General features: G+C 45.8%; 1 protein-coding gene across 2 annotated transcripts; it reads right to left on the minus strand.

Moving 5' to 3' along the window:
• Positions 1 to 11,039: 11,039 nt before the first annotated feature.
• Positions 11,040 to 18,488, minus strand: CENPA (centromere protein A). 2 transcript variants are annotated; one of them, XM_059132426.1, is made up of 5 exons: positions 17,020 to 18,488; positions 13,663 to 13,772; positions 13,087 to 13,164; positions 12,640 to 12,791; positions 11,040 to 12,270 (listed from the first exon to the last, which is right to left on the minus strand). In XM_059132426.1, exons 1-4 carry the CDS (start codon positions 17,111 to 17,113, stop codon positions 12,657 to 12,659), a joined length of 417 nt encoding a protein of 138 aa, XP_058988409.1. In that variant the 5' UTR covers positions 17,114 to 18,488; the 3' UTR covers positions 11,040 to 12,270; positions 12,640 to 12,656. The 2 variants fall into 2 exon arrangements, with proteins under 2 accessions (XP_058988409.1, XP_058988407.1); XM_059132424.1 differs by lacking the exon at positions 11,040 to 12,270 and having other exon boundaries at positions 12,386 to 12,791.
• Positions 18,489 to 21,162: the final 2,674 nt, after the last annotated feature.

Below are 21,162 nucleotides of genomic sequence, written 5' to 3' on the forward strand. Positions count from 1 at the left end.
CCAGCATCAGGTGTGTGGAAACGTATTAGGAGTGGGGAGGTTGCGTGGATGGGGGACTGTCCTGAGAACAGCGGAGACCCTGAGGACTCCTTAACGCGGTGAGGGGAGCAGGTCTGCGTGGTGGAGGGCGCGGTAACCTTTCTGTTGGTTTGCACCTGTGCTTGGCTGTGTGCATCTTGCTCTGATCCCTGATCTTTTCTCACTGCCGTATCTCCTCTCGTGTCCTGACATCTGGCCCGTGCTCAGCGTGGAGGAAAAAGGCCACGTGTACCTGGTTGGCTGGCAGACCCTGGGCATCATGGCCATCATGGATGGAGTGGAGTGTATCAACAGCTTTGGTGCCTGTGGGACCTCAGTCCAGACTTTCTTCCTGGCTCCTCCTGAATGCAAACCGATTTCCTCCCCCCATCCCCAGCCCATGGGGGTTCCTCATTCGATGTCCAGACTGTCCTATTTGAATAGGCATTTCAGTCAAATGCTCCTTGCTGTGAACCCCTACTCAGGCTTGGGTCCCTCCACTCCCAGCTCCGCTTAGCTGTGGCCTCCCATGTGTGTGACACCTCACGCTCCACCCCTCTGGGCACTTTCCTTCAAGACCCATGAACGTTCCCCCAAGCCTAGAATCAATCTTTCCTATAAAACCCATCATTCCTTTCTCCCTGTCCTTAAACGTTCCAGACTACTGAGATGTCCGCAGCTTTCTCACTGGTGATCACAGTGATATGTTTAACCAGAGGACGGAGCTCCTCCACCAGGGGGGGGGATGACGGGACATGGGGCAGGTTGTGAATGTGACAGGTGTGCAGGGAGTGGGAGGTGAGGGGCGCTGGGGACAGGTGGGGGAGGAGAGCAGGCAGACAGTCCAGGGAAGGGAATATGGGTTAGAGGTCGGGAGGCTTTGGGGTAGCACAGGGAGGGCGGAAGGCTCTGGATTCTCCCTCTAAAGCTGGCTCTAGTCCAGGGCTCTTCCCTCAACTTGCTGCATCATCTTGGGCAAAACACTTGACCTCGTTGAACCTCGGTTCTTCCATCTGTGTGCAAACACGCTGTGTGAGAGGTCCTGTGAGGCTCTCTGTGGTCCCCAGGTCTGTGTGCGGGAGTTTTTCATGGGAGGGGCCCCCCATCTTCTCGTGCCCAGGGTCCCCAGTTCTTCTTCTCCCAAGAGGACTTCCTGACGTGCATCTTGCCATCCCTCACAGAAATCGACACCGTGGTCTTCATTTTCACCCTGGATGGTGAGAGGGAAGGCAGGAGCGGTGGGGTGAGCAGAGGGAGGCAGGGGAGTGACTCAGGGGAGCTGTCATTTTTCTGGGTCTTAAAGCACCTGCTCCGAGGGAGGGAGAGGGGCGCATGTCCTGACAGGACCACAGGGAACAGGAAGAACAGCTTTCCTCTCTGGCGCCCTCCCCTCTCCTAGACAACCTCACGGAGGTGCAGGCGCTCCTGGAGCAGGTGAAGGAGAAGACGGCCCACATCCAGGCCCTGGCGCATAGCACCGTGGGGCAGACCCTGCCGGTGAGGACGGAACCTGGGGTGGCAGTTACAGCAAGGCCTTCCTGGGGATGCTGCTCTGGCTCATTCTCTCTGTTTCTCCAGACCCCTCTGAGGAAGCTCTTCCCTCCATCATCAGCATCACGTGGCCACTGCTTTTCTTCGAATAGGAAGGGAACTTCATCCAGGTATGGGGAATGAGAGGGTGTTCTCTGTGCCTAGGGACTCAGAGGGGCAAGGGTTCCAGAAATTAGAAAACTCAAGGCTGGGATGCCTGGGTAACTCAGTGGGTTAAGCCTCTGCCTTTGGCTCAGGTCATGATCTCAGGGTCCTGGGATCGAGTCCCACATCTGGCTCTCTGCTCCACGGAGAGCCTGCTTCCTCCTCTCTCTCTCTCTGCCTGCCTCCCTGCCTACTTGTGATCTCTCTGTCAAATAAATAAATAAAATCTGTTTAAAACAAAACAAAAAGAAAAAACAAAAACAAAAAAACAAAAAAAAAATCAAACTTCTTCCAAAAAATCACTTAGACAAATTTTGGAGAATGTCCCTCTAGGCTTTTTTATCCATATGTAAGTATGTAAATATATTTATACAAAAATAGGACCATCTTTGCCATGCTGTTTTTAACTTGCTTCTCTTCACTGAAAATTATGAACACCTTTCTGTACAAATATATCCATATTATCATTTTTTAAAAGATATTTATTTATGTATTTGAGAGAGAGAATGAATAGGGGGAGGGGCAGAGGGGCAGAGGGAGAAGCAGACTCCCTGCTGTGGGCAGAGCCCAACGCAGGGGCTGGATCCCAGGACCTGATGTCATGACCTGAGCTGAAGTCAGACACTAAGGTAACTGAGCCACCAGGTGCCCCTAATTCAAATTCCTTTGATGACTATGGAGATTGGCCGCTTAAAGATATATATTGGCTATTATTTTTTTTCCTTATTTTGTTACTTCTTCATGCCTTCTGGGCATATTCACCCATTCTTTTGGGCATATTTAATTTTTTCTTACTAACTTATAAGAGGGAGTGTATATAGCAAGACAGTAGCCTCTTTTAAATTCCTGTTTTATGTTTTCCTCTAGTTTATGACTTTTTAATTTTTCCATTGTTGATGGAGAGATGTTTTCTTTACATTTTTACATAGTCACATCAATCAGTCTTTTTTTGGTGTGTATAGCTTCTGTCTTTTGCTTGATTCTGGTTTGTATCTTTCCAAATACATTGCAGTTGTTTGAAATAAAAAGGCTTCCATTAGTGAATCTTTAGTTGCAGAAATATCGTTGATGTAAACTCCTCCCACACTTTTATTTTGAAAAATTTTCCACTCTACCGAAAGATTGCCAGAACAGTGAACACCCATACAGTTTTCCCTAGATTCACTAATCTATTTTTTTAAGATTTTATTTACGTATTTTATTTTATTTTAAACTTTTTTTTTTTTTTTTTAAATTTGAGAGACAGAAATCACAAGTAGGCAGAGAGACAGGCAGAGAGAGAAGGGGAAGCAGGCTCCCCGCCAAGCAGAGAGCCCGATGCAAGGCTCGATCCCAGGACCCTGGGATCATGACCTGAGCCAAAGGCAGAGGCTTTAACCCACTGAGCCACCCAGGTGCCCCAATTTTATTCATGTATTTTATAGAGAAAAATAGCACATAAGCAGGGGTAGTGGCAGGCAGAGGGAGAGGAAGAAGGAGAAGCAGGTTTCCCACTGAGCAGGGAACCTGACATTGGGCTTGCTCCCAGGATCCTGGGATTGAGACCTGGGCTGAAGGCAGATGCTCAACCGACTGAGCCACCCAGCCACCCCTAAATTCACCAGTATTTAACATTTTGCCACATCTGCTTCATCCGTCTTTTCCTCTGAATTATTTGAAAGGTACTTGGAGATAAGATGACATTTGACACAAATTACTGTATCCCCTAAGAACAAGGACATTTGTCTACATAACCACAATATAATTTTCACACTCAGGAAAAAGGACTGTATGATTATTGATTATGCAGACTGTGTTCAAATTTCCCCAATTATCTCTACATTATTTTTATTTCCAGGTCCAGGATCCAATCAGAGATAAACCGTTGCACTTTGTTATTAGGTCTCCTTAGTTTTCTTTAATCTAGATGAATTCTTTAGCTGTTTTCTGTGTCTTTTATGACATTGATAGTACAGGAGTCTGACCAATTATTTTCCAGAATGTGCTTCACTGATTGTTTCTTCATTATATTCAGGTGAAGCGTTTTGGCAGGAGTGCCGCAAAGATGAGGCTCACAGATGAGGGTATCACATCGGGAGATGCCTGATGTCAGTTCCTTCCTTTACTGGTGATGTTATGTTTTATCACTTACTCAAAGTAGTGTCAGATTTCTTTTCTTTTTCTTTTTTTAAGTTTTTATTTATTTATTTGAGAGAGGCAGAGAGAGATTAGGAGTGGCAGGGGGGCAGCGGGAGAGGGCAAGCACACTCCCCACTGAGCAGGGAGTCCATCGCAGGAGCCCAAGATCATGACCCGAGCTGAAGGCAGAAGATTAACCAACTGAGCCACCCAGGCGCCCTGGGTGTGTCAGATTTCTTTAGTGATCTTTCACCCAATGGTTTTAGCATCCACAGATCATTCTTGGTCGAATCAATTTATAACTATGGTGGTTTTTAAATGGTGATTTTTCTATCTTTCTGTCTACATTTACTAGTTGGGATTCTTCTGTAAAGAAAATCTCTCCCTGGGGCACCTGGGTGGCTCAGTGGGTTAAGCCGCTGCCTTTGGCTCAAGTGTGATCTCAGAGTGCTGGGATCAAGCCCTGCATCGGGCTCTCTGCTCAGCGGGGAGTCTGCTTCCTCCCCTCTCTCTGCCTGCCTCTCTGCCTACTTGTAATCTCTGTCTGTCAAATCAATAAATAAAATCTTTAAAAAAAAAAAAAAAAGAATCTCTCCCTTCTCTCCCCACACCATCTACATTTACTTAGACTCAGTGTGGAGTCATGAAGTTTTGGTTGTTAAATGTGTTTTAACCCATTCCTGTCATTACTGATTTTAATACTCAAAATGAGAGCTTATTCAAGCTGGCCCCTTTGTCGTTGTGACATAGTCACATTAGTGTTGGAACACTCTTTGCTGTGTTTCTTTTTAGAAAAAGAAAATAAAGCACCTTTTCTCTAATGCAGAAGAGTAGCGTATGATAGTCTTTTGTGCCTTGCGTTTTTCCTTAGCAAGATATCTTAGAAATCATTCCACTTCAATTTCTAACTCTGTTAATTATTACTTGCCTGTGTGTGTATCTATAGATGTGTGTCTGTACAGTAGTGTCCCCAGCCGTCTATGTAGGGGAACAGAAATGTTGTCCCAGGTTCACCTTGTACTTTCCTAGTTCCAGTCCTGGCTGGAATCCGTAATTTTCAAGGAGCGCTGGTGGCTGTCCTTGGGGATCGATATAGCAGGCACCTTCTCACAGTTGTGCTTCCATAGCTTCATTTACCCTAATCTACTGGTAGTCCAGAAGCATTTGACCTCCTTGCAGATTGACAAAGGGTCGGTAGTAGTCTAACCCTACGTCACGATGACTACGTCATTCCCGTCCCTCCATGCCATGGAGCAGCCATTTTGTCATCTCATATCGTCACCAGAAGGCGAAGGATGAATACAGTACAGTAAGATATCTTGTGAGAGAGGCCCCAGTCACATAACTTTTATCATAGTATGCTGTTATAATTGTTCTATTTTAATATCGGTGGTGTTCATCTCTTACTGTGTCTAATGCATGAACTAATCTTTATCGTTGGAATGTACGATAGGAGAAAATGGTATGTGTATGGCTCCGTACTGTTCGCAGTAGCAGACATCTACAGGGGTCTGGAACTTATCTGTGGGGTAAGTGGGGGCTGCCGTATTTAGAAACCTAGGTGCTAGGTACGCTCACTGCTACTGCTGACTTTGCCTCTTAGCAAAATTCTTTGGTAGAAAGAACAAGGAAATACAGGGACACCTGGGTGGCACAGTCGGTTAAATGCTGGACTCTTGATTTTGGTTCAGGTTATGACCTCAGGGTCACGAGATTGAGCCCCACATCTGGTTCCAAGCTCAGCATGGAGTCTGCTTGAGATCCTCTTGCTCCCTCTGGCCCTCTCCCTGCTTGCATGTGCACGTGTGCTCTCTCTTTCTCCTCTGTCTCAGAAAAGAAGGAAAGAAAGAAAGAAAGAGCAAGGAAATACAGTTGATCTTGAACAACATGGGGGTTAGAAGCACTGGCAACCCACACGGTTAAAAATCCCTGTATAACGTTTGATTCCCCCAGACTTAACTAAGAGCATACTCTAGACCAGAAGCCTTCCCAATAAAATACTCAATTAACACATATTTTTAAAATTATATGTGTTTTATGCTGTATACTTGCAATAAAATAAGCTAGAGAAAAGAAAACATTAAGAAAATAATACAGAGGGGCGCCTGGGTGGTTCATTTGTCAAGCATCTGTCTTCTGCTCAGGTCATGATCCCGGGGTCCTGGGATCGAGCCCTGTCGCTCTCGCCAGCAAGAACGACACGGATACACGCGTGGAGGCAAACTTCTTTAATGGCTTCTTTTTATCTTCTTCCCCCTCTGGCGCAACACAGCACGCAGCTCCCGCCGCCCCGCTCGGCCGCTGCCGCCGCTGCCTCCAGGGCCGCGCGCCGCCCCTCGGCGCCCGCCGCCACCGCCGCTGCCGCCGCCGCCTAACCGGAACTGCGCCGCCGCCATGGTCCGGGCTGCGGCCCCCTCAGGCCGGCCGCGCGGCGCGGCCTGGCTCCCGGCGGGCCCGCCCCTCTACAAGTACATTCAAGCATATATACACCGGCAGCTTAGCCCGCCTAGCCAATCACCGCAGTGCTCATGCACCTCCCGCGTGAGTGGACCTAAATGAACAGCCAATCATATTCAGTCCCTTACAGCTCTTAGAGTAGGCCTCCTGTACTGGCTCCCGACAGAGCCCTGCATTGGCTCCCTGCTCTGTGGGAAGCCTTCTTCTCCCTCTCCCACTCCCCCTGCTGTGTTCCCTCTCTTGCTGTGTCTCTGTCTGTCAAATAAATAAATAAAATCTTAAAAAAAAAAAAAAGAAAAGAAAACCATACAGAAAATTCAGTTATAGTACACCACCCTGTATTTTTTTAAAATATCTGCATATAAGTGGAACTGTGTAGTTCAAACCTTTGTTGTCCAAGGGTCAACTGTATTTTTTTTTCACATAAGTCTGTGTGTGTGTGTATATATATACACACACACTCATACAAACACATATATACACACACACACACACATTTATGAACGTATGTATGTTCTCCTTCCTCTTTTCCCTTAGTGAGAATGTTGATTCCCAACATCATCACTTTATTTATCCATTTCCTTAGTCCTACAATAAATACCCATTTTGAAATTGCCACCCCGATACCGCTATCATCAACAAACTTACCAAGAACCGGTAAGATTTCTTTGCAGTTCTTTTTGTCTTCTGACCACGTTCTATGAAAGATACATAAAGTTTTCAAAAATCACTAGGATTAGGGCACCTGGGGGGCTCAGTGGGTTGAAGCCTCTGCCTTCGGCTCGGGTCATGATCTTGGGGTCCTGGGATCGAGCCCCACATCAGGCTCTCTGCTCTGTGGGGAGCTTGCTTCCCCCTCTCTCTCTGCCTGCCTCTTTGCATACTTGTGATCTCTCTGTCAAATAAATAAATAAAATCTTAAAAAAATAGTCACCAGGATTAAATTTTTTTTCTCTGTGTAGTTATGTTATCAATATGATATATAGTGAGTTTCATTCCATTTATTTATTTATTTATTTATTTATTTATTTATTTTGGAGGCTTTTTTTTTTTTTTTTTTTAGGATTTTATTTATTTATTTATTTTTCAGAGAAAGCCCAATTTCAAGACTGGATCCCAGGACCTTGGGATCATGACCCGAGCCAAAGGCAGATACTTAACCAACTGAGCCACCCCAGATGTCCCTTTTTGTTTTTTGATACCATTTTATCTTTTGATAAAAAAGATATCTTTTGTAAAACATAATGTGCTTTAAAGTCAAATGGTATAGGGTGCCTGGGTGACTCAGTGGGTTAAGCCTCTGCCTCAGCTTAGGTCATGATCTCAGGGTCCTGGGATCGAGTCCTACATCAGGCTCTCTGCTCCGTGGAGAACCTGCTTCCCCCCCGCTCTCTCTCTGCCTGCCTCTCTCCCTACTTGTGATTTCTCTCTCTGTGTGTCAAATAAGTAAATAAAATCTTAACAAAAAGTCAAACTGTATAATTAAGAGATGTCCCCTCCCCTTCACTCTTCCTTCCACCTGTTTCTACTCATGCCTTCAGGTAAACAATTTCATTAGTTACTGACTTGCCTTCCTATGTTTCTTTGGCCAAAAAAAGCATATTTGTTTGTACTTTGCAATTTTTTCTTTTACAAGAGGCACTGTGCCATGTATATTCTTTTGTGCTTCAATGAGATATCCTGAAAATAACTCCACTTGGGTTTATAAAACCCTTCCTCATTATTTTTTACATTTGTGTGTAGATTGTACATGTGCAAGAATGATTGGGGCAGTCTCTGATGTAGGGCATTTGGTTGTCTCCGGCGTTTTGCTGTTACCAATAATGATGCAATGAACATGCGTGTGTTTCTGTCATGTAGAAGTGTATCTTTGGGTAAATTCCTAGAAGAACGAGAGCTGGATGAAAGGACAAATACATACGTAATTCCATGAGATACGGCAGCATTTCCCCTCAGAAGGATTGTCCCATTTTGCTTCTTGTACCAGCAACACAGGAGATTGCCCGTTTCCGATAGTTCCTTTTTTAAAAAAAAGATTTATTTATTTATTTGAGGGAGGGGAGAGAGGAGGGAGAGAGTCTTATGCGAACTCCCACTGAGTGTGGAGCCCAGCATGGGGCTCAATCCCATGACCCCGAGATCAGGACCTGAGCCAAAACCAAGAGTTGGATGCTTCACCAACTGAGCCACCGAGGCACCCTTTCCCCATAGCCTCTTTAAAAGCATTCAAAAGCTTTTGAATTTTTCCCAATCTGGTATATGAGAAATTCTATTTCTGTGTGGTTTTCATTTCTATTTTACTTATTATGTGTTTGGTTGAGCATCTTTTCACATGCTTAAAGGTCTTTAGTAGATCTTTTTCTTTGTGAACTGTGTGTTCATGTAAATACATGATATACACTCATTCTCTAATGGTATTGGGGTCTGTATGCCCCTTGATTTTTAGTACTTTATTTCTATTTAAAGATATGTTTATTTAAGAGAGAGAGAGTGGGAGAGCACAAGCAGGGGGAGTGACATGCAGAGGGAGAGAGAGAGAAGCAGGCTCCCCGCTAAGCAATGACCTCAATGCTGGCCTTGATCATGACCTGAGCTGAAAGCAGAGGCTTAACTGACTGAGCCCCTGATTTTTAGTACTTCATAAATCAGGGCCATTAATTCTTTCTTTCTGATATGCATTGTAAATATTTCATTTGGGTTTTAACCATGCAAATGTCTTTGTTTTAATTCTACTGGGGTAGAACTTATTAATCCATTTTTTCTTCAATCTGGACCTCTGCTACCCCCACGTTGTAAAGGGACTCCACCTGTGTTTTCTTCTAGTACATGTTTCTTCTAGTAAAAATGGTTTCTTTTTTCCTTTCCTTCTTTTTTTTTTTTTTAAACACTTAGGCCTGCAATTCATTAGTTTATTCTTGTCTATGGATTAAGGTATGAACCCAATTTAATTTTTTTCTATGTGACTATCTGATTGTCTCTCTCCATATATATATATATATATATATATATATATATATATATATATAATTTATTCAAGAGAGAGAGCGAGCAAGAGGGAAGGAGCTGGGGGAGGGGCAGAAGCAGGCTCCCCGTTGAGCAGGGAGCCCCATGGGGAGCTCCATCCCTGGACCCCGAGATCATGACCTGAGCTGAAGGCAGATGTTAACCAACTGAGCCCCCCAAATGCCCCATCTCAATACATTTTTTAAAATTCATCTTTTCCTGAGTGATTTGAGGTGCAGCCTCTATCAGATACTTAGTTCCTATGTGCACTGGTTTATTTCTGGACTTTCTGTTCTGTTCTACCAGTCTGTCTATTGATGTGATGATGCCACTCAGTTTAAATACAGAGGCTTATTGTGGGCTTAATATTTGAAAGGTTAATGCTTCTCTCACTCTTCTTTTTAAGGATTTTTCTAGGTACAGTTGCTGCCTTTTTTCTATGTGGACTTTAAAATGAATGTGTCTGGATTCAGATTATGTACACTTGAAAATATTTTTGTGTTAATGATAGTTCATGGTACAAATGGTTATTTGATGTCAGTGACATAAATGATATAACCCAGATTTGACTGATCTCTTTCCCACAGGGCAGTCTGTGTACTGCATACTACCTAGCTTCATTCCGATTGGTCAGATTTCTGCGTGCACTTTTTTTTTTTTTAACCAAATGAGCCACAATATCTTTTTCTTGTTTTTTTTTTCTTCCAGTTTTTATCTAAATTCCTATTAGTTATTGTACAGTGAAATGTTAGTTTCAGGGGTATAGTATCATGATTCAACACTTCCATACAACACCCGGTGCCCATCACAAGCGCACTCGCACTCCTTAACCCCCGCCCCCACCTGCCTCCCCTCTGGTAACCCTTCCCTTGCTCTGTAGCTAATAGTCTGTTTCCTGGTTTGCCTCTCTCTCTTTTTCCCCTTTGTTTTGTTTCTTAAATTCCACACACGAGTGAAATCCTACGGTGTGCATCTTCCTCAGACTGACTTAGTTCACTTATCCTCATAGTCTTTAGCTGCATCCACATCCTTGCAAATGTTCCTATTCAGTACTCATGTCCTTGTCAATCGCTTGTTAAGTATTTTCAATATACCCTCTGCAAGGGGTGTGTGTGACCTGCTCCTTCTAGGATGCCAGAATAAGGAGGCAGAAGTAGTGGTAGCTTGTTCTCTAGCCTGGCAAGGACCCAGTAATGAATCCCCTCAGTTCGTTTTCTGGACTCTTGTTACAGTAATAGATGGAAAGTGTAGTAACAGAAGGTTATAGAAGGGCAAGAGATGAGGGCCAAGGACAGGTGGGCTTTCACTCACAGTACTGTGTGTTTGCACAGTGTTTTAGTCTTCAGTGTGCTTTCATATACGTTATCTTACTCCCCCCAAGGAGATGATTGTGGCCAAGTAGGGAATGCCTTCATCACAGATCAGAAGACCTGGATTTAGGTCCCGATTCTACATGTCACTATCATATAAACTTATTCAAGTGGCTTTTTTTTTTTTTTTTTTTTTAAGATTTTATTTATTTGTTTGACAGAGAGAGACATAGCAAGAGAGGGAACACAAGCAGAGGATTGGGAAAGGGAGAAGCAGGCTTCCTGTGGAGCAGGGAGCCGGATGCAGGGCTTGATTTCAGGACCCTGGGATCATGACCTGAGCTGAATTGAAGGCAGATGCTTAACGAATGAGCCACCCAGGCACCCGAAGGCAGACTATAATCTTCTAATAAATAATACTCTGACAAGAACTTTAAATATATTCATAGTAGATACACTTTATTCGAATGTCTGTATAAATAGGACTTGATGTTGAACACGAAGAGGTTTTTCCAAAGGGTTAAAATTTATCCAACAACAGAACTTGGTCCTTCCCTTCAGTTCTTCTCCAAACTTGGTCGCCCCACATATCACTGTCAGAGGTCCACCCTCGCTAATCATTTCCATCACACGCAAAGTCTAAAAAGTCTCCCGGTGGCCCTTTCCATTTCTCTGGAAATCTCTTTAACTGCTTTTGGTTGCGACAGAAGTGTAAGGTTTTTTTACCCGCTCACACTCTACTGGAGCCCGAAACCCATCCCTGCATTCTCTTGTTTAAATGGAGGCTGCTTGTCCCGCGTGTACAAATGGAGAACTGAACAGTAACTCACAAAAAACGTAGCAGCTCCATATGCGGTAACTGTAACTTTGCTTTACAGTTTTTTCATTAAAGAATTAATTTTATTATCTTTCCACAGAGAAGTGATAAAGACACCTGTAAAAACTTTGAGAAGGCACTTTAAAAATCCCGAGATGAAAAATTCTAAAGTATAAATCATGATATGTCATCTGTGATTTACAAAGAAGAATAAAATAAATTCTTCAAGTCGGAATTTAGAATTTCTGAATGAGTTTGACAGGAATTTACTCAAAGGAATCAGAATGACAGGACTTAAGACTTTCTATTTTAACCCCAGTTGAGTTTTTAAAAAAGCTCCCCAGTTGTCAGCAGGCGTGGCCCACGCCTCCCTTGCTGCCCTGCTCCGGGTGACGTTAACTGAGGGACAGATTAGTGCATGGACGTACTGGGCTCTGTGCAACTGACTCAAGTGGTCGCCTTTTATATTTTTCCCTTATGTTTTAAAGAAAAGTAAATATACATATGGCAAGAAATGTAAATGGTACAGGAAGACCTAAAATAATAGGTATCTTTTTTTTCCATAGCCTAGAAAGTCTGAGGTCTTCAAAATCATTCAGCAGTCATGTGAATCATTTGCAAATTGAAGCGAACCTTGGAGTCTCATTATCTAAAAAGAATTTTCAGTCCTTTGGAATGCTGTTGATTTTCTCATCTATTACCTCTGTTCCAGAGGCAAGCCATGCAGTCTTGTCCTTCTTAAAAGAACTGATTACAAAGGCGACATGCGCTCTGCTCAGGGACAGCGAGTAGACACCTCCTTGCTCTCCGCGGATCTGTTCCTGGCTCCTGACAGAGGCCTTGGTGTCACCCCTGAAAGTCAGGTATCACATTTACTACCAAGGCATTTTCAACAGCCAGACTTTTCTTAATCAAAATGAATCACCTAGTCCTTGTAAAACAGAGACTTAATTCTAACAGACCCGTGTTGCCTGGACATTAAATAGATAAATATTTTTATTTAACATTGTACAAAAGGGCAGGAGCCATAGAATCCCAAGCATTCAAGCTACAACGGAGTCAAACCTTTCCTAGAGAACAAAGGGAAGATGAAACAGCAAGGGGCCACGGATAGCATTTCCTTCAGAGAAATTCCCATCCCAGTGATGAGAGGCTGGGGGGGGGGGGGGGGGGCTCCTTCCCCAGAGGCCGCTCTCTCTGTAGTGGGCAAGCAAGGCTTACAGAGACGGGGCAGGGGCTCAGCCAAGCCCTTCCTGAATGCCTCGGATCCTTCTGGCCAGCTGCACGTCCTTCGGGAAGAGAGTGACCCGGCCGGCGTGTAAGGACAGGAGATAGGCGTCCTCAAAGAGATGAACTAGAAAGGCTTCTGCGGCCTGGGGGCAGAGAGAAACGGGATGCGATGGGGCATGGGCTGCTTCGTTCTAGGCGCTCCATCGCCCATGGTCTCTGAGGGCTCCCAGTGCTGTCTGAAAGGCTGCCCACAAAACGAGGGTGGACTGTGCCTGGGAATTCTGCTATCACCACAGAAAGATCTGGCCTCCAAACCCTGGGCGTTCCTTGATGGTGTCTTTAAGGAGGCAAGAGTCAGCATATGGCACATCTCAGTCAGCCCTGTGGAATTCAAGAATGCCTTTCTCCTATCCCCACCAAAGGGAACCCACTTCTTACCTCTTGTAGGGCCAAAAGGGCCTGGGCTTGCCAAGAGAAGTCCACCCCGCGAGTGAATTTAATGCATATCTCTCTTGCCTGTGAGGGAGGGGTGGGACGGGGAGCACGGGGGAAAGGGAATGGGGAGTGGACAGTAAAAGAAGAGAGATTCAAGGGTTAGATCCTCTCCATGAATTTCTGTGAATCTTCACTTCTGTGATACCTTTGTGGCCCTTAATCTTAGGACCTAACTAGCAGCCGGTGTCACCTCCTAGGAGTTGCGGAATTGGGATGTCTCCTGCTGGTGGTGGGGAGAGGAGGAAATCTCCCAGGGTAGGAAGAGGGGTCAAGCATGGATGGATGAAGGAGTCCCTATTTCTATAACCAAAGAGCACAGGTTCAGAGGTGGTGGGGGTTAGAAACTAATTCCATAAAGAACCGGAGGGCACCGTTGGTGGGCTCATGTTTTCCAAAGATGAAGAGTCCTGTGCCAGGTTAGAGAAGAGGTTCCCTTAGCCATTCAGGCAAGAGATGACAGAGTCTGCACTACCGGGGAGAGTTAAAGAAAGGAGGCAGCAGGGGGTTGGCATTGCTCACCAGGCGGCCAAAGGGGCTCTTCCTTATTAGTAGGCCTGTGCTCTTCTGAAGCTTTCGGATTTCCTTCAGAATCCGGGATCTCCGAGGACCACGCTGACGGGAGGAAGCGCCTGAGAAGAGTTGGGTTGGCAAGTGGAGTGTCAGTAGCTGAGCCTCTCAGCGTGGCTGACACAAGCAAACTGCCAGATGGCCAGGCTGCCATTCGCTCCACGGAAGCAGGGATTTCGGTCTATCATTTACTATGATTATCTTCAGCAGCTGGAGAACAGTGGATAGAGGCTACATAAATTTTTGCTAAATGAATGAGCGGTCCTCTGAGGATCCATCCTCAGTAATGATCCTTTGAGGGTATTATCTTAAATGCCAACTCTTCCAGGAAGCCTTTCCTGATTCCCAGTCACTTCCAAACTGATAGGTCACCTTCCTCCTCTGAGCCCTGCAGTACTTCGGGCCTCTTTACTTTTTTCCATCTAGATTAGAAACTCAGTTATTTTATTTTATTTTATTTTATTTTATTTTATTTTTGAGCTGGAACGAATCTGAGAGGTTCTCTAGCACAATTCCCTGTCTCCGTTATCCTGAGACCCAAAGAAGTGAAGACAATTGGCCAGAGCTTATTTGTGGCCAAGGAGGGACCTTGGACGTGGCATAACTCAGTGCCTATGTTGGGCCACTGGGCTATGGAGCCAAAGCTTTTGGCTCAAAGACCAGTTCCAACAACAAAAAAGAAAAAAAAATCTTAAAAATATCCCCAAAAGTAGAGGTCAAAAAAATGAAATTCTGATTTGAAATTAAAAACACACACACACACACAAAAAACCCACAAAAAAACAAAAACAAAACTTCGAACTATTGTGTTGAAAAAGAAACTTAATTGACAGTAGACTATTTAGAAGTGAATCAAAAGTCTACATCTCAAAACTTATGAGATACAGCTAAATAGTACTAGAGGAAAATGTGCAGGTTCAAGATAGATTCTCCATTAAAAAAACAAAAGCTTGAAAAGGCAGCTGAGCTCAGTATTCACCTCAAGTGTTAGATAAATAAAATCAAGGACCAACAAAAAAACACTAAACCACTCCTAAGCTGAACAAAGAAAAAGAAAAACCTCCATGAAAACTAACATTTTTTTTAAAAACAAGTTTTTTTCTTTATTTATTTGACACAGAGAGGGAGAGAGGGAGAGCACAAGCTGGGGGAGCGGCAGGCAGGGGGAGAGGGAGAAGCAGGCTCCCCACTGAGCAGGTAGTGAACCTTGAGATCATGACCTGAGCTGATGGCAGATGCCCAACTGTCTGAGTCACGCTGGAATCCCCCAAACTAACATTTTGAAGGAGAAAATGAGCTCCAGAAATGTTACTTAAGCTCCAGCCGAGGAAAGAGAAGCCACAACAAGTAGTTAAACCCCTGGGAGGTATTTAATAGTGACCTAATCACAAAGTGTAAGGAGAGCTGCATGAGCAAGTGGGGAATGGGGACCCGAGAAACAGGGGGGCCTCACACTCAGGAGTCAGGCTACTGGTGTCTACTCCCCCCCCATTTCTGTTTGGCAATCCACACTCCCTTGGAGGCAGCCTTTAATAGATGCAGCCGTCGCAGAAAATGAATGAACACAACCAATCTTACCAACGTGAGAAAGGCAACACCTTGTAAGGAAGGAAATAGACTCGACAAACAAAATAACCAATACTGGAGGAATCGGAGTTAGGAAGAAAAAAAAGAGACTCTGAGAGAAATATGAGTAATAACCTCAGAGGTGTAAGAGAAGACCTGACATCTGGGCCCTGGAACCAGGGGTTGTGAAAAGTAACCAACTCTGGGAGAGATCATGGGAAAGAACGGGGGTTAGATATTTAATCACTGGGTCTTGCAGTGTCGGATACAGAGTTGGGATTTAATCCTAAAGTAACAGGAAGCTATGGGAGAGTTTTAAGGAAGACAGAGAGGTGGTCCACTTACATTTTATTTATTTATTTTTTAAAGATTTATTTATAAGGCGCTTGGTGGCTCAGTCTGTTAAAAGTTGGACTTGGGCTCAGGTCATCATCCCAGGGTCCCACGATCAAGCCCCATGTTGGGCTCTGTGCTCAACAGGGAGTCTGCTTCTCCCTCTCCCTCTGCCCCTCCCCCTCCTTTGCGCGCGCGCAAGCGCCCATGCTCTCTCTTTCTCTGTGTCAAATAAATAAAATATTTTTTAAAAAGTCCTGGGGCTCCTGGGTGGCTCAGTGGGTTAAAGCCTCTGCCTTCAGCTCAGGTCATGATCTCAGGGTCCTGGGATAGAGCCCTGCATCGGGCTCTCTGTTCAGCAGGGAGCCTGCTTCCCCCTCTCTCTCTGCCTGCCTCTCTGCCTACTTGTGATCTCCGCCTGTCAAATAAATAAATAAAATCTTAAAAAAAAAATAAATAAAGCCCTTATTTGCAAACAATAACCTACTTAATCATTTCGATGGAAGCAGCTGAACAATAGAATTAGCAAGAGAATTCAGTAAATTGGCTGGGTGCAAAGGTTATTAAGGTTCAGGAAAGAAAAATAACCCATAATACACTTTTTTCACCCCGCTCTTAACTATCTAGCAGGAGACAAAATAGTTGTTGCCACAAGGAACAGTTCTTGCCCCGTGGGTCTCCCATCCACCAGACCACAGTGCAGAAACTTGAGGACCACAGACCTGTCTTCTTTCGTGATCCCAAACCGCAGGAAGACAACAAGGTGCGAGCACTCTAAAGAAGGCCCAACGATACCATTCACTTAAGAAACACATACATTGCCCACCCCCCCCCAACCCCCCACATAAGGACACCTGGAAGGGCACCTTCTAAAAGCAGAATTGTTTGAAATTGTCACCAAAAGCGGCCAATAATTTTGCAACTTAAAAAAGCACAAACACTTAAAAATCCTGTCTGCTGGAGCAAGCTGTGTGTCCTTGTTCAAGTTACCCGGCCTGTCCGCGCATCAGTTTTCTCATCTGTAAAATGGGCACAATGTAAAGTTGAGCTAATTCACGGAAGGAGTTGAACACAACGCCTGGTTAGTGGCAAGTACTCAATAAATGCGGGCAGTAGCAAGAATGAGTATTAGGAGCCAGGCCGCTTGGGCCATCCTTTCTCCTCCTGCTCGCTTTCCCCAGTCCCTTGCGGGGCCTGGAACTCGCGGCCGGCCCGTGCAGGTGCGACCCGCAGCAGGACTTTGCCGGGCCGCAGGGGAGCGCCAGCCGGAAGTCGGGAGATTCCGACCCCAGCCCCGCACGCGAGCTCGGTTTTCTGGTCTGTGAAATGGGAACGCGGATCCGGCCGTGCCCACCTCACACCCAGGCTGCAGGGAGGCCGGCTCCAGGGCAAGGAGCCGCGGCCGGTTACCTAAGGAGGGGGCCCGACGAGGGGGGCCGGCGGCCGGGCTCGCGGTGCGCCTCCTCGGGACTTCGGCCTTGCGGCTCCGGCGGCGCGGGCCCATGGCGGGCGCGGAGGGTGGCGGCCCGGAGGCTCCTTTTCTGCCTTCGAGGTCGGGAGACAGAGACTGGCGTCCGGGGAGAAGCCCGGGAACGTCCTGGCCGCGTGCCCCGACCGGGTGAGTGTTCGGCAGCCCCCCACGGGGCCTCGGTTCGAAGACCCGGCACTGCCAACTCACTGGCGGCGTTTTTTAAAACCCGAATTCAGCGACTCCCAGTGGCTGGCTCTGGAACGCCCCTGGCGCAGAGCGACAGCAGGGAGGGCCAATGGGAGCACAGGCCGAAAGGCGAGCGGCGCGCGCCGAGCGAGGGCGTAACGGATCGACGGTAGGAATCAGCCAATGGGAGCCTGGAGAAATGAAAGAAGGCGGGAAGTTCTGCTCTGCTTGTGCGGGTGCTCAGTTCTGACCGTCCCGACCTTCGTCTTCCCTGGGGTGGGGCAAGAAAGCTCTATTCTGGAGATGTAGTTGCTGCGTTGGTAGAATGCGTACCTGAAGAGAAAAAACTTTGTTTAAACATTTTGTGTTTGTCTTATCACCCTGAAGTGGTTTTTAAAGATGAGGAGACCGACCTAGAAAGAAAGGAACAAGCCCATGTCGCCCCCGTGGCCTCCTCAGGAATACCCCACGAATATGGCTCAGAAGCCAGTTTCACTGCGTGAACGTTACTGATGACTGGGGTGGCGGGACAGCCAGGATCTGATGATGTCTTGGCTCACACTCTCCCGCACTGTGGTAGAATCCTCCTAGGGGAGATGACTCCTTCCCTTCGTGTTGGAGATAACACGCATTCCGGCCAACTGTACATCTCAGTAGTTAGAATAAAGATTTTATTTTCTACACTTTGTTTCCTTGTATTTTCTAAATGTTTCCCAGTTAACGTGTATCATTATCAGGGAAAACGTCATTACAAAAATCAGTGATTTCACGCAACCTTTGTTCCCTGGTACAGCCAGAGTGGAAAAAAGTATGTTGATTAACCAAAAAAATTAAATGTAGAATTACCGTACGACCTAGCAATTCCACTTCTGGGTATACACTCAAAGGAATTAAAGGCAGGGACTTGAGCTGGTATTTGTACACTAATGCTCACATCAATGTTACTCACAATAGCCCAAAATGTCCAAACGGATGAATAGATAAACAAAATGTAGTGCATACATACAATGAGATACTATTCAGCCTTAAAAAGACAGTAAATTCTGACACGTTACAACGTGAATAAACCTTGAAGGCATTAGGGTAAGCAAAATACAACAGACACAAGAGAACTACTGTTTGATTCCACTTACATTAGGTACATTACAGTGGTCAAATTCATAGATAGTGGGTGGTGGTTGTCAGGGGCTCATGGGAAAGGAGGAACAAAGAATTAGTGTTGAACGGGTACAAACTCTCAGTTTGGGAAGATAAAGTTCTGGGGATGGATAGTGGTTACCACTGTATAGCAACGAGAATTCAATGCCACTGATAATAAAAATGGTGTTTTGTTGTGTGTGTTTTATGATTTTTAAGAAGAGGAGGGAAAGGGCAAAGGAAGGGGAAAAAAAGGGAAGCAGCTATACTTGGGGATACTCTGGTGTGTGTCCACCGTGATGGAGGGTGGGGTGAGCAGTCTGGTCCAGGAGATCCATTCTTTGGTGGAGGCCTATGCAATATAAGATCCGACAGCTAGGGGCTCTAAAATGTAAGCCCACTCCTTGAAAGGCTCTTGTATTTGTTCAATATTTCTCTAGTTCAGACTCTAATCAATTGATCGTTGTTTTACTGGTCTCTGCCTTTAGTGATCTTTCCAAACAGCAATTTGGATCCTATCACTTCCTTGCCTAAAACTCCCCCAGGGTACTCTAGGTCTACAGAGTTATCAACTCATGCCACGGCAAAATCTAAAAGGTACAGCACCATGTGGGCGCCTGCCCACCTCTTTGACCTTGTCTCTGGCCACTTTTAGCATTGCATGCTTATTTCCAGACATACCTGTCTACTTATCTGTGGTTCTTGAATACATCACTTACATGTTTCTGAGCTTTCCACAGGCTCCTGGCCAGGGAGACTCTGGCCCGTTCTTTAACACTCAGCTCTTGAGTGGAGCTCTCTGGGCATTCTAGGCCGAGTTAGCTGATCGCTCCTGTACGGCCTCCTTTGTATCTCATACAAAGGCCCCTTATGCACATCACACTGTGCTGGAATTCTTTCTTTACACATTTGTCTCCTGTTTTTCTTTCCTGGATCCACAGCCCTCGGAGCACATCCGTTTTCAATAAAGTTGGCTGAATTCTGGGAGAGTAGTCCTCTACTGAAGGTTTTTTGAGAAGCGTTCCTAATGAAGATGGGTGATTTATAAACTTCTATATCTAGGGGAAATTCCCTGCTGACCTTAAGTTTTGAAAGGATGTAGTCAACAAAAGGCCAAAGGGGCCTTTAACTAAGGCAAATATGAAAGCATGAGGTTTATCTGTAAGTGGGTCAGGGAGGTATACGTATTCAGTAATGCAGAGAACCTCTTCTTTTTATAGGTTGCTAAGGCCTTGAGAGGTAACATGACCTAAGGTCACCCAAAGTCGAAGCTCTCTGACTTCTCCTTCTTTCTTCTACACCAGGTGGCCCTTTGCTTCACTCCTCCTACTGTCCTCAGCGGGGGTCAGAGCTCTGACCTCTCTGAGTGCTGTTTGTTAAGCAGGAACCTTTGGACAAAGTAAAGGCAATTGGAACCACTGGTCTGCTGCTAAATCTCTCTGCCTTGTGGCCAGATTCCTGGTGGAGGAGCCCGAGGGCTACCCAAGGCTCTGGACAGCGGTCCTGCAGGCAGCCCCTGCCCTAGCCCCCCGCCCCCCTCAAGACCTTTTTGCAGGGGGCAGGGACTGACTAGTCCGCTATGACGCACATAGACGCACATAGTTTAAATTACACTGTCTTCCAACTGGTGTTTACAGAAGACTGTTATCAGTCCTGATTTTGGGGTTCGGAACCTCCAACCAAACTTCCACCATTCCGAACCCCCTTACTCCACTGAAAAACATTCCCCACAACCCTTCAGCCTCAGTGAGAGAGGGGTGGTCCTTACCCTCCCGCCCACATGACCAGCAAGGCCTCTTGAACTCACCCTCCAGAGGAGAATTCAGCCTTGAGTGGTTGGAAAGAGGGAATGCATCTCCAGGGCCTGGGAGGGCACCTACTGTGGGCATGAAGTGTTCTTGAGGCATCTTGTTTTGTCTTAAAATAGATGGGAATTTTACATTCTCCTCAATGACGGTGTATTTTTTTTTCCATGATGGTGTATTTTAATAAGACATTTCTTCCCCTCAGAGAACTGATGCTTTGTGCTGGGCCTCTGCTGGGACTCCTGTGTCCCCGGCAGGCCACCCCAGAGGGCAGTGTGAACCCGACACGACATTCTGCCATGTGGGTGTTTATGGGCACCTTCAGTTTATTATCTTATGTGATTTTCACACTCATCCCACAAGATGGAGGGCCAGCTTTCCCATTTTGGAGATGTGAAGACCCAAAGATCCAGAAGTAAAGTGATTTGCCTGATTTGGGGTCAGGCCTGATATTTAACCCTTGTGCTCCTTCCCTCTCATTAAAAAAAAAAAAAAAAAAAATTGACAGTATGTCAATTTCCCTTTTGTTTTTAAAAATAGAGCCTCAAATGCCATCTTAAGGTCCCAGTTAATTTGGACAAGGAAGCTGAAGTCCCCACCAGGCTCACTCCCCATTTCCTTCTTCTGGGGTATATGCTGTGGCCCACAGAAGCTCTGGGGCCCCTGGGACTCGGAGCTGGTGGCAGAGAGTGGCCCTCCCCTCCCAACAATCTAATAACCTGCTGATTCCCACAGAGCCTGAGGGCTTTGCGTTGTCAAAGAGCCCTTCCCCCAGGATCTATTTTAAGGAAGGCATTCGGTGTTTTGTTTTATGATGAAGCTGCCCAGAAAAATGGTCTGAGGCTCCAGAAACTGCCACGGAGTGAGGAACTCCGCAAGGAAGGGCTGCTCTGCTCCCTGGGGTCCCCAATGCCAGTCCCCTCTCTTCAGGGTTGGGGGGGGGCAGACAAGAGC

This window comes from Mustela lutreola, chromosome 9 (genome assembly GCF_030435805.1).
Source record: "Mustela lutreola isolate mMusLut2 chromosome 9, mMusLut2.pri, whole genome shotgun sequence".
Taxonomy (NCBI): domain Eukaryota; kingdom Metazoa; phylum Chordata; class Mammalia; order Carnivora; family Mustelidae; genus Mustela; species Mustela lutreola.